General features: G+C 34.2%; 1 protein-coding gene across 1 annotated transcript in view; it reads left to right on the forward strand.

Moving 5' to 3' along the window:
* HELRODRAFT_130334 (hypothetical protein) overlaps positions 1-11412 on the forward strand; it is a gene marked incomplete at both ends in the record, with an annotated part of 12928 nt that extends 1516 nt beyond the window's left edge. Inside the window, 4 exons of the mRNA XM_009015555.1 lie at positions 9461-9712; positions 9991-10194; positions 10716-11046; positions 11372-11412. Of these exons, the coding sequence (XP_009013803.1) occupies positions 9461-9712; positions 9991-10194; positions 10716-11046; positions 11372-11412 (828 nt within the window). The remainder of the gene's footprint in view (positions 1-9460; positions 9713-9990; positions 10195-10715; positions 11047-11371) is intronic.
* Between the last annotated feature and the right edge of the window lie 3588 nt (positions 11413-15000).

Genomic DNA, 15000 nt, shown 5'->3' on the forward strand with positions numbered 1-15000 from the left:
GGAAATACATTCTTTTACATGCCCATGATTATGAACGTTTTATTATTTTTTTTATTACGAACTTTTTATTATGATTTTTTTTATTGTGATTTTTTTATGATGGGTCATTATAACAAACTTAGCAATTCCATTTTAGAATAGATGCTAAATGTTGATTAGGTTATACACGTTCGGTCGGTTGGCTGGTAAGCTGGTCAGTTGGTTGGCTGGCTGTTGGATTGGTGGTTGGTTTGGTTATTTCTTTGATTAGTATGTTGATTGATTGGTTGGTTGGTTGAATGGTTGTTTGATTGATGGTTTATTTGGTTATTTTTGATTGATTAAGTGTTTGACTGGTTGGTTGGCTGATTGCTTCATTGGTTAGTTAGATGGTTGGTTAGTTGATAAGTTAATTGATTAGTTGGTTGGTTGCCTGACTGGCTTGTTGATTGGTTGGTTGTTCGATTGGTTGATTGGATAGAATCTCAGCCATAGGATTTAATGTCTATATTTTTATGCTACTATTAATGTTCCTTCTATTATTTTGCTATGCTGTTAAATTTCTTGCTATTGTTGTTGTTATTATTTATATCTACTACTATAACTTTTAAAAAAATAATTGCGAATAAATGCATGTGCGTGTGTGCGTGTGTTTGTGTGTGTGTGTGTTTGTGTGTTTTTTGGTGTGTTTACGCCATAACATTTATTAATAATTTTGTTTCTATTTTTATGCTAATTATTTTTGTTTTATCATTATTATTATTTTTGTTGTTGTTTTTATTATTGTTGTTGTTTTGGTTGTCTGGTTGGGGTGGGGGTTGATTATTCAATTTGCCTGATTTTTATTCATAAAAACCATTGATGATGAATTAGATGTGGCTTCATACATTCATCATTTGTTGTTCTTTGTTGTTGTTGTTGTTGTTGTTGATGATGATGATGTTGTTGTGATTTTTGTTGTTGTTTTTGTTGTCTGGTTGGGGTGGGGTTTGATTCTATTCGCCTGATTTTGGGTCATAAAACCCATTGATGATGTATTGGATAGGGTTTCATACATTCATCATTTGTTCTTTATTGTTGTTGTTCATGATGTTAATGTTGTAGTTGGTGTTATTGTTGTTGTGAATGTATTGATCACCTTTCATAATAACAAATGTTTTTGTTGGTTTGGCGTCAGTCAGTATTGTTTTCATTATTAATATTGTTCATTTTATTATTAATATTATTAATTTTACTTATTATTTTTCTTTATTGTAGATTTGAGTAGTTGTAATAGTAGTAGTAGTAGTAGTAGTAGTAGTAGTAGTAGTAGTAGTAGTAGTAGTAGGAGTATTAGTAGTAGTAATAGTAGTATTAGTAGTAGTAGTAGTAGTAGTAGTAGTAGTATTATTCGTAGTAGTAGTAGTAGTAGCAGTAGTGGTAGAAGTAGTAGTAGTAATGGTATAAGTAAAGTTACTCTATGTGTGTGTGTGTATAAGTTTGTGTGTATGTGTGTGTATGTGTGTATATGTATTTGTGTATTTTCATACACAAATACATACAAATACACAAAAATACAAATATGCAAGTCATATAATACGTCAGTTAGGTCATAACGATTTCATGAATATCATTTTACATAACACGACAAAGTTTTTTTGCTCGAATCGTTTGTTTATACTTAAATTATTAATATTATTTTTATTTTTCTTCTTCTTTTTCTTGTTCTTGTTCTTGTTCTTCTTCTTCCATGCAGTGACATAACACTCATATATATCACCAGGAAGGCCTGGAGTTCGAGAAAGAGTCTGACCGGTTGAAAAATGGATTATTTTTTATATGTTTAATAATGTAACGGTCTTTTTGTGTTTAGCATTTATTTTGGTAGGATTAAATGTATAGAAATTATTAATTTTCAAAAATGGTTTCAGTTTTTCAAGTTGGCTTTTGTTATCCACCAGCACATGCATTCATTCACACAGACAAACATACATACACGCACACAAACAAAAACATACAAACACACACATACATACTAGCAAAAACAAACATGTACAGCACTATACATATATACATGCATTATGATTGCATATTTGTTTAACCTCGAAACGTTTAAACCATTTATAAACAATGTTAAATAAAAGATTAAACGGTATTTACATTAAATATACACACACATACACACACACATACATGCACACACACATACATACACATAAATACACACATACATATATACCTACATACATACATTCAAACAAAAACCACAATCATGGCTACGAAAATTAAACTAAAAATTTATCAACAACAGCAACAATAACATTAACCACGAATACAGCACAATCAGTCACAACCAAGCCAACAACACAGCCAGGAATATAACGAAACGAGACGAAACGAAACGAAACAATGTTAATGACTCGCATAATTCGCGTTTAACGCTTTCGAGAGCACATCAAAGCATTTATTTTATGTTCCTCTTCCCTTATTTTTCCTGAAAATTTTATTTGAAATCATAAAGCGAGCATGATTAATACAGGGCACATATAACCATGGCAGTTTGGTTCGTTACATTACATGCAAACATGCAAACGAACAAACAGCGATGTGATTGTTAAGAAACTTTTTTTTCATACCCTTATTATCCTAAATGTTTACATGGTATCGTAATGCGGTTTTGTGTACAGCTGGATGATGGTGAAATGAAAAAATTTGAATATCATTCAGACATTCACAATTGAAAATGGTTTTCTATAGACGAAGATGCGAGCAGTATATCTCACAGGCGTACATACATACACACACACACCAACACAAACGTATGAGCATAAACCTACAAACAACTCATACACACCACATACACACACACACACACAAAACAAAGAAAAACCAACAAATACACCACCAGAAAGCAAACAATTATGGAAAAAATTCCATTTCCATATACGTAGGTTTATTTCCATTCATGTATTAATGCGTTATTTCCTACTTTGAATGTAATGTAGTTGGAACGTTGGGAACAATTGACAATGCAAGATGTGTATCTTTGTGTGTGTATGTGTGTGTGTGTGTGTGTGTGCGTGTGTGTGTGTGGTGTGTGTGTATGTTCTAATTGTATAAAGTAAGAATTAAAAAATTATATAAGTGTAAAATTTGAAAAAATTAAAAAGCCAAGTTAGACTGTTTGAAGAAACCAAACTGAATTGACTAAGATAAAAAAATTTTAGGCGAAAGTGCAAGACAGTAAAAGAAAAAAGATAGGAAAAGTAAGAGAGAGAGAGAGAGAGAGAGAGAGAGAGAGAGAGAGAGAGAGAGAGAGAGAGTAAGAAAGAGAGAGAGAGAGAGAAAAGAGTAAAATAGTGAGAGATAGTAAGTGAGAAAGAGAGAGAGAGAGAGAGGGGGAGTGTGTTGAGTTCATAACGCCGTGCAATAATTCTGCAACTTACACTCACACCACACACACACACACACACACACACGCGCGTGCATTGTTCCTCTTTGCTTTTTCATTTAACAAGATGCAAACATTTTCAACGTTACGCACCAAACCGTCTAAGATGGATAAATGGATGAATGATTGGATGAATGAATGAATGAATGAATGAATGAATGAATGAATGAATGAATGAATGAATGAATGAATGAATGAATGAATGAATGAATGAATGAATGAATGAATGAATGAATGAATAAATGAATAAATGAATGAATGAATGAATGAATGAATAAATGAATAAATGAATGATTGATTGAATGAATGAGTAGATGATTAATGAGTTGATAAATGAATAGTTATCCAACTTTCTTTCCTGCTGGTTTAACATTTTTGGTTATGATTTTAAATATCTTGGATAATTTTCACAATACTTGCAATATGTTAAATTGCATGTATGTCTGTGTGTTTGTATATTTTCGTGTATGTTTTCATGTGTGTTTTTTTTGTATGTGTGTTTTAATGTATGTATGTGTGTTTGTGTATATGCGTGTTTGTATATTTTTCTGAAAAGGATTTACACGTTGAACCAAACCGCGCAAGCTTATGTACATTACTTATCACAACAACGATATTGTAGAACCTTGTTTCACTACTGTTGTTGTTGATGATGATGATGTTGTTGCTGTTGTTGATGTAATTTCTTTTAATGTTGTTGTTGTTGTCTATGCGTTGATGTTGTTTCGTTGCTGTTTTTATGTTATTATTATTGATGTATTTTGAGTTTGAAATTATTTATCAGGCGATCGAGATTATTACAGTTGTTAATGTTATTGTAATTGATATTACCTGTACTGTTGTTGTTGTTGTTGATGTCAGCCCTGATGTTGCTATCGTAATTAATGTCTTTGAATAATGAATGGTAATGTTCTACCTCGTTGTCTTTCATAAACAAACAACAATTTTTTTTCTAACATGTTCATTCATCTTATTTAACATCCAGTCATTCTCAAAGCATATGTTCTTCTTTTACTTCTTAACTTTTATGTTTATTCATTTATTCGTTCATTCATTCATTCGTTTGCTTGTTTGTTCGTTTGTTCGTTCATTCATCACACTCACTCACACACACTCACTCACACACACTCACACACACACACACACACTCTTAACATGCAAATCTTATGTTACTCACGATATTAACATGACATGTTATGAACGTGTTAGTGTCAAGAAACCAAAAATTTTAACTAAGTACATCCTTATTACACAAAATAAAAAAAAACATACATCAATACATACAAACGGATAATATTCACACATACACACATACAACAATCAATACATACAAACAAACATTCATACATACACACGTACATGCACAAACAAACAAACAACTAAAAACAAAAATTAACATACATACATGCATCTTAACAAAAAATCCATATCTAACAAATTGATATGTGCATTTGAACATAAACATTTGAACCAACTCATATAAGTAAATCGGAACCTAAAACCAGGGAAACACACAGTTACTTACAAATACAGAAATTTATACAAAACATGCAAAAATGTATACAAATCAATACAAAGATTTATACAAAACATAGTAAAACTTTTACAAAACATACAAATGTTTATACAAAACATACAAATATTTATACAAATCATACAAACGTTTATACAAGCAATACAAAGATTTATACAAAACATGGTAAAACTTTTACAAAACGTACAAACACTTATACAAAACGTACAAAAATTTATACAAAACATTCAATCCAAACATTGTTTCTAGACATACAACAGAATTTCGTTCGTTCCAGTAACAGAGCATAGTGATAAATGACATAGTTTAATCTGTCAAAATTAAAAAGAATGGTTTACTTCATTTGCATTGGCAATCTAGACTACTACTACCACTACCAACACTACTATACAACTACTACTACTATGGCTGCTGCTGCTGTGGCTACTACTATTACTGACTACAGCTGCTGCTGTGGCTACTACTATTAATTCTACTACTTTTTGTTACTAGTACTACTACTAAGCATGATTACCTATCATTTTACTATTACATGTGTAAATTATATTTCATATAATTATCTATGTATTTCTATTCTGTGCTTGTAAATTAGGTTTAATTTATTTTATTTATGTTCTTTATTCACTCATTTGGATTTTCTATTTTAGAATAATAAATCAGGTTATTCGAAAGCAAACTTATACATGTATATATTTATATATTGTTATATTCATTATTTTCGTTTACAATGACAACTATAATTAAAAATGTAAATTACTATTATCTATTTCTTTGAATGTTTTCTCTTCTACTACCACATACAAATTGTAGCAGTACTGCTTAGCAACTGCTTAGCCAGTGCTTTTTCTAGCTGGCAATAAAAGTCTTCCACGAATCTTTCAAAATAGTTTTATAATGCTCTACTCACTAGCACAGAAAAATTACTTGTAAACAGATGAGTTCAGTGAGTCATAGCCATATTTTTACCACCACCACCACCATCGTCGTCGTCGTCGTTATAATCGCCATCATCTTCATCCTCCTCATATCTTCATCATAATCATCATCTTCGTCATTATCGTTATATTATCATAATTGTTTCAGTTGTATCATCATCATCAACAACTTGTTGATACTCGTTGGATACGAAGATACACATGACCATAGATACTTATTGGATACCAAGGTAGACATGATCCTAGATACCCGTTAGATAGTTGTTAAAAATTACTACGATGATGATCATGAGTAGAAAGATAACGATGATGTGATGATGGTGACGGTGATAGTGATAATGAAAAACCGAAAGGTGGTTATTAAAAAAAAAATCAATTATTCTTATGTGTTGAAATTAACAATTTTATAACGGCTTTACGTTGGCTACGACAATCATGGAAAATATTACTAATGTAAAATGACATCAACAACAACATCAACAATAACATCAACAATAACATCGACGACAACAACAATGGCAACAGCAGCAACAGCAGCAACAACAACATCAGTCGGCGGAACAACGCTGAACAATTAATAAAATGAATGAAAGCAATCATTTCTCGCTCTACACCTATTCATCATTGATGCATCCAGATCAGCAACTTTGCCAACTTTATCTACTTCTTCATCTTCTTCTTCTTCATCACCTTCTTCATCTGTATAATCTTAATCATCTGCATCATCGTTATCCTCATCACCATATCCACACATCTAAATACGTTCACAGACGCGCGCGAACATATACATTACACAAACATTCACCTGACACACACACACATACGCACAAATACAAACATAAAACACAGATACACTCTCTCACGCATACACACACACGTATAGACACACACACACACTCACACACACACGCACACACACACACACGCATAATTACGGCATCTTGTCGGCACTTAAACTTGAAATAACAATAAAGTCAGTTAAACGAGTACGTTCTGCTGTTGCAGATGCAGAAATACCCAAGCAAATACAAATACATTATTGCAATAACGCGATATATACCTTGGCAAACATTGAAGCCCAGATTTACATTTGCCTTTGTATATGTATGCACGTATGTGTGTGTGTGTGTGTGTGTGTGTGTGTGTGTGTGTGTGTGTGTGTGTGTGTGTGTGTGGCATTTCAACATATGTGGAAATATATATATATATATATATATATATATATATATATATATATATATATAGGGTAATGTATTAGTGTGTACTACATGCATGAATGCTATTTCCTAAATGTAAAAATATGTGCACCTATACATGGTTTACGTGTGAGCAGTGTCGTACACACACACACACACTCACTCACACACACACACACAAACACACACAAACACACACACCTATGAGGTGATTGCGGTTGAACAGATGCGTTATTTATAAATGAAAAAAATATACTACAAAGTATTTTAGTTTGTTTGTAGTTGTAGTAAGTTTCATGCTGCTGTTTTTACTACTAAGAACTAAGACTATTTGTACTACGGAAACAATAGTAGCAGCAGTGACAGTAGTATCAGTAGTAGTATCAATACTAGTAGCTAAAGTAGCGGTAGAAATAGTGGTAGTGGTAAAATTGGTGGTGTAGTAGTAACAGTAGCTGTAGTAGAAGTAGAAGTAGAAGTAGTAGTAGTAGTAGTAGTATTAGTAGTAGTAGTATTAGTCGTAGTAGTATTAGCAGTAGTAGTATTAGTAGTAGTAGTAGTAATAGTAGTAGAAGTAGTAGTAAAAATAGTAGTATTTGTAGTAGTAGTAGTAGTAGTAGTAATAGTGGTATTTTTATTTTTTTCATCTTCAGTACAAAGTCCATTCTTTGGAATCCTAATTTTGAAGTTATTGCGTATGCGTATGAATGTCTTTGTTGTTGTGTTGGCTGTATATTTGCGGTTGTACGTGTATGTGTTTGTTTGTAAATTTTTTGGTATCACGTGTTTAACGTTTATATGTGTAATCGTATTTGCGGTTGTATGTGTTTGTACATTTTTTTGTCCATTTTTTGTATGTGTATTCCGATACATTTTTTAAAGTTTTACGGGTAATGACTTCAGAAATGAATGTGCAGAGATGTGTTTCTATAGGTATATTGTATTTTCAAAGGTATTTATTACAACATGTATTGTGAGTGTTATGTATGTGTGCATATGTAAACATGCTTGCCTATACGTATTTTTCGGTATCTGCGTATTAGCAATACAATCGCCAATAAAATCTTCAAGTATTTACGTGTTATGCAATTTATCCTTGTAATAAATATTGGTATAGGTTTGTGTTGCTATATGTGTTTTTATATATGCGTGTATGTGTCCGTGTGTGTTGTCCGTGTGTGTGCGTGCGTGTGTGTGTGTGTATTGTAGTGTTGGGTATTATTAGAGTGATTGAGTGAAATGTCAACCACCTTTGGATGAGTTAATTGTAAACATGTTGCGTTGGAGTTTTAAGTAGAGTGTTTCTTAATTTTATTTAAATAATAATAAACCCATTTTAATTTATTAAAATGGTTATTAGCATCATTTGATCATCATTAATTACGTCATCGTAAAGACACCATCGCCATTTTAGACTATATTATATGGAAACTGGATAGAATGGTCCTATCATCTATATCATAAGATTTATATATAATAATGATAATGAAAACGATAAATAATAATAATAATTATAATAATAATATAAAAAACATAAATAATAATCAGCAAGCTCATGATCTCGAAAATAATTTACAGCTCTTGATATACACAGCTACTCCAAGATGGTTCGTACGAGAGTTTCCATTAAACTCAAGTTCTCTTATTATTATTATTTTTATTATTCTCATTATTATTATCATCTGTGTGTATACACACACACACACAGACACAGACACACACAGACACACACTTGATTCAATTTATCAACACAATGATTGCATTGATGTCAAACAACAGCATTTGATACGCCGTTCTTCAATGACGATATGTAAATTAAGATCACTAATTTTTCAACACTTCTCACATATGCACACGCACATACTGACACACACACACATGCACACACACGCACATACTGACACACGCACACATACACATATTGACACACACACACACCCATTGACACAATATACAAGTAGCATATGAAGTACTATTAAGCTGGAGTTCTGATCAAATCTTATCCATTCTGTCGATTCTATTCACTCTATTGTACTTATCACTAATTATACGCAACGAAGAAAGATTAATTAACCAATTGCGTGTGTTTGTATGTGTGTGTGTGTGTTTGTACGTGTATGTATGTTTGTGTGTGTGTGTGTTTGTACGTGTATGTATGTTTGTGTTTGTACGTGTAGTACGTTTTGTAGTATTGTACGCTTATACCATTAGCATTTATTACATTGATTTATAATGTTATGATTAGCTGGAAATAATTAAATAGAATATTTAATTAATGCAATATTGCATTATTCTAAATGGTGATCCAATAATTATAATTTATAATATGATTTACATTATTTATTTATTTAGTATAATTAAAATAATTATTTACTATTATTACCAGGTACACCAGTACATGATCAGCCTCCCTGAGAACAAAATACCATACGCGGGAGGTATCGGCGAGAAATACCGCATCAAGCAGCTGCTGCACCAGCTTCCGCCACACGACAGCGAGACAAGTTACTGCAACGACTTGAGCGAGGCGGAGAAGAAAGAGTTGAAGTTGTTTACCAGTAGAAGGAGGAAGGAGGCCCTCGGCAAAGGTGTCGTGGTTGTCGTCGGGCTGGAAAATGATGGTACCAAGTGCCAACAAGTTGGTCTCCTTTCGTTTTATTTGGAAGATTTGAGTTTTGAATGAGGAGGATAAAATTGGATTTTTTAAATTTTTCAGTATTATTTTCCAAGTTTCAATATTTTCATTCTTATAATTCCTCTCGACTGAATAGAAATTTATTAGACAACGCTCATAAAAACATTTCGCCATTGCATTATCTCTAATATTTTTAACTTATTCTAGTGAAAAATGCAAACGCAAATGGAATTTATTTCATGAGACCGATTAAATTATTCTATCCACTCCTTGCCGTACAGTGCCATGTATCATTTTCATCGGACCAGCTGGCGGTAGGTGCTTCGAGGGCGGGCAGTGGCTCCTTGTGGCACCCCGTCTGTTTCACCTGCTGCGTGTGCAAGGAACTACTCGTCGATCTGATTTATTTCTACAAAGATGGGAAAGTATATTGCGGTCGTCATCACGCTGAGACGTTGAAACCGAGATGTGTGGCCTGTGATGAGGTCTGTTGGTTTACTAAATGATTGGTTGAATGAATGATTGATTGGTTGGCTGGTTGAATGATTGGTTGAGGCTGGTTGATTGATTGATTGACTGGTGCCGGTTTATTAGGTAGTTAGTCGGTTGATGAATTGAATTCAACAATAGGGATGAAATGCTTACCAAGAAGTTGCTAGATTAATTAAACGTTTGGCCTTCTTTTTTTTTATTGTTTTTTTACTTGTCCCGAGCGGATGTATGTTGAAACGTTCACATTAAAATGACACTCTGTTGACTTTTTTTTAATTTTTTTTTCAGATAAAAAATAAAGATGCTTTTACAATTTTTTTTTCATAATATTTTTTATCTTAACACTAAATTTGTTTAATTTGATTATGTAAATGTCTAAACTTGTAAATTTATATAACAAGACAGAATAAATCCAATTAAATTCTTAACATTCGTCAAACACAAACAACAAAACTATCTCTTAAATTATTGTAAACTGACCGTAAATTTGAAACTTCGACAACTACACCTACAGATAATCTTTGCAGACGAGTGCACAGAGGCGGAAGGTAGAAGCTGGCACGTCAAACACTTCACATGCTTCGACTGTGACAAGCTACTTGGAGGACAGCGCTACATAATGAAGGATTCCCACCCATATTGCTGTTCATGTTTCGGTGAAATATTTACAAGACCATGCACCAGTTGCCACCTGACTATCGCCCCAGAGGAACAACAAGTCGTGCTGAATGGATTTTTCTGGCATGCGACTGACGCCTGCTTCTCTTGCTACTCATGTGGATGTTGTTTGTTGAAGAAAGAGTTCATATCTCAGCAGGGGCAGTTGTTTTGTTCGTCCGCTTGTTGTGAAGAAGGAGGAGGTGCCAGGCTGGGTAACTCTGACGATCGAACGATACAGATCTACGATAAATTGATTTTTCAATCCCAACAACAACAGCAACAACAACAACAGCAACAACAGCAGAAAACATTTCACCAACACGAACATCAACAGTTTTATCAGTCGATACATCCACAGGTACAACAACAGCAGCAGCAGCAACAGACACAAAATCACTACCACACTCTTCTCGAACAGCATCAGCATCACTACCAAAATCCTGACTACTGTTACACGACGAGCAACGACAACGAACTCTATCGACAGTTTCGCAACAGCACGTCCAACAGCGATTCCTACCAACCGACGGCACCAACTTCACCGACGTCACCGACGATGACGCTGCAACTTCTCGTGCCTTCCACCAGCAAATGCGACAGCGACCAAGTATCTGGCTCCTCGTATGACGTCGGATACGGAAGTAGTGTCATCGCCACTCACGATTTATCGATCGGTTACGACAGCGATGTCGACAATCACATAAACCGCATTGATACTAATGCAGAAAATCACAACAACAACGTAAACTGCAACGACAACAACAGCAACAGCAGCCGCAATCGTTTGAACGATTCCAACGTCTACTCGTCTTCATCTTTGTATGACGTCATAGAGGAAAAAGATTCTTGCTGCAGCGAGGACAAAAATGGCTGCGGTGGCTACTATGGAAGTTGTGGCAGTGCCGGAAGTCGTGGTGGTAGATGTAGTCAAGGAGGTAGCAAGAATAGTTCCCGGGTATCTTCTCCGGGTCATGCAATCTGTCCTACTGACTACATGCTGAAGAACAAAAACACAAAGCTCATGGCTTCCCAGCTAACATCAAAACAACTTCAGCAACATCAATCTCAATATAATCAGAAATCTTCTCAGGAAATTGACATCCACTCAAACGCAAGTTCAACCAAATCAAACAGCATGAAAGCACATCTCAACTCAAAATATAACATGAAGGACAATCGGTTGAGCACTTCGGTGCAGATCGTGAAAGCAGACATTGAAATAATTCCTCGACATTTACAAGATGATTTCAACGGCGTTGAGAATACTATTAAGCAACAAAATATCTGGGAAGTAAGGGAAAATTCTTTCGACCAGCAACATTATGCTAATCTTCAACCGCAGCAGCAGCAGCAGAACATATCAAGAATATCTTCCTTACCAGATTTGCCTACAGATTCAGAACTGGAAACATCATTTACAAACGAAAGTCAACAATCGTGTCATCCGCAGCAACACCAGCAACAACTTCAGCAACAAGAACAACATTCAACAAAAGCTCCACAGAGACTATCAAAGAATTTTGAGATCCATCCGTTTTTGTCCCCGCCAACTAAATCAACGAAACAACATTCGCAGCTACAACACCAAATGCAGCAACAGTTGAGCAACATTTCCTTGCAACCAACTCAGCCACAATTCTTGCAGAAAGAAACAGTTGATGACGAGAACTATGTGGGCTTCACTCTGACCAACACTCAAAACAGTCACTTTGTACCGAAAAACCAACAACGCTTCTGGACGAGACAGAACAGTTTAGACAACACGTTAGCAACAACGATCACGACAGCCAACGCAATCAACAACAACAAAAACAATACAACAGCAAATTTGCAGCAGCTCAAACACTTACAGCAACAAAAAATTAAATCACCGACAGTCGTTTCATTCGCACCTGACGTCAAAAACATGCCGTCATCAAGTGAGGAGGATGAAGACGACGCAAACGCAACAACGACAACGACGCCTGCCCACCACTACAGCCACCATCGACGCCACAGCCACCATCGAAACCAGCCACATCAACATCAGCAGCAGCCGCAGCAACTACGCCATCTCCGAAACCATCACTCGTGGATGGACAACGAGATAGGAACGGTCGAGAAAATGATCAACATCATCCATGAATACGACGACAGCGGTCGCAATAACAGCAACTGCAACAGCAGCAGCCACGTTCATGGCGACGACGACGACCACGATTGTTGCAGCTCATGTTCTAGTTCAAGTGATTCGGACTTTGATTACTTCCTGGACAGGGCAGTCCTTAGTGCAAACAACGAACAGCAGAACCAGGTGAACAGCAGACGCAAACAGAGGCACACAAACAAGCACTGCATCATCTCTTGATTACAAATTTTTAACGGCTATAATGAACCTTATAAATAACGATTTACAAAACAAACAACCAAACCAACAACCAGAAGAATAATAGAAGTTAGAATACAATTATGAATAATAAATGCACACAAACGACTCATGCATAAGATATGAGACTGACTGACTGAACGAGAGTTAAAATAAAAACCGCATTTGACGTTAATTTATTCGAAAAAAATAATTGTACACACAGACACACACACACACACACACACACACACACACACACACACACACACACACACACACACACACACACACACACACTTGCAAATATATAGTCATACTTCCATTGTGTCTATGCAAGCGTAAAGAGCAATAAAACACTTGCAAGGAACAGACAGACATCTTTGTAAATGTTAATTTATTTTATCTATAGTTCAAAGTTTCTAATTGTTTTTACGGTTTACTACAAAAAAGTTAAAAAGAACGAGAAAGAGAGAGAGAGAGAGACAGACAGTGAAAAAGACAAAGAAATTTTTTAATCCTTTAAAAATAGCAATAATTAGACTTTTGACTGGAGAAGATAGTGTATTTTCATTCAAATAGGTGTGCGTAGATGTGTTTGTTTGAACGTTGCACGTTTGCACGTCTGTGTATGCGTGTAGGTATGTGTGCTTGTCTGTGTGGTATAAATTATTTTTACTCATATTTGAAATTTTACGATTAATTGCAGTTATTTGTATATAGGCTTGTGTGTGCGTATATATATACAAATGTATGTGTATGTATAAGATGGTGTACGTATGTATGTATGTGTGTGTGTGTGTGTGTGTGTGTGTGTGTGTGTGTGTGTGTGTGTGTGAATGAATGTATGTATGTATCTGTATGTATTTATGTATTTATACAGATGTTTGCCTGTTTGTTCATATTTTGGTTTTTCTTTCTTCTTTACAAACTTAGTTTTTTTTTGATGATTTTGCATGAACACACATGCGCACGTCATACAAATACAATACAAATACAAACGTCACACAAATTCACACACACACACGCACCATGTATACTTGTAGAATGTTATTAACATTTTTAAGTGTTGTTATATACACACACACACTCAGGCACATATAAAGTATATATATAATAATTTTTTATTACAATGAATAAAAACGTAAGTGTTTCGTTATTTAAAACCGAAAGTTATTCTATTCATATACTTAGATGTTCATCTCATCGAGAGAAACAAATGATCAACCAGGGATGAAAATTTTATGTAATTTATATAAACATATATAGAGGGTTATAAAAAAACACTCATAACAATAAATAACATTTTAATAGAATGATCATGATAGAGTCCATAGCCCAGAGTCTTCTTCAAGCAAACTAAATATATAAATTTGAAAATATCTCTACAATTTGACCTAATTGAGCAAAACGGTTTTCAAATTTAAAATCATCAGGAAAATCTGTTTACGAAACATTCAATGATATTTAAAATATTTTGTTTTCAATCCAGGTAAAATAACTCAATAAAATAACTTTTTAATTTTGTCATGATACGCCCCAACCCACCCCAACCTCAGATTTGGACTGAACGAACGACCCTATGGCATCAATCAAACTTAGTCTTAAAAATTTAAGTTTCAACAATAATCTATTTGATATTTATATTCGTCATAAAAGTCTGTTCACGAAACATTCAATGATATTTAAAATATCTTGTTTTCAATCCAGGTAAAATCACATTTTAACTCAATAAAATAAATTTTTAATTTTGTCTTGATACGCCCCAACCCACCCCAACCTCATATATTGTATT

Source organism: Helobdella robusta, assembly GCF_000326865.2.
Source record: "Helobdella robusta unplaced genomic scaffold HELROscaffold_16, whole genome shotgun sequence".
NCBI lineage: Eukaryota > Metazoa > Annelida > Clitellata > Rhynchobdellida > Glossiphoniidae > Helobdella > Helobdella robusta.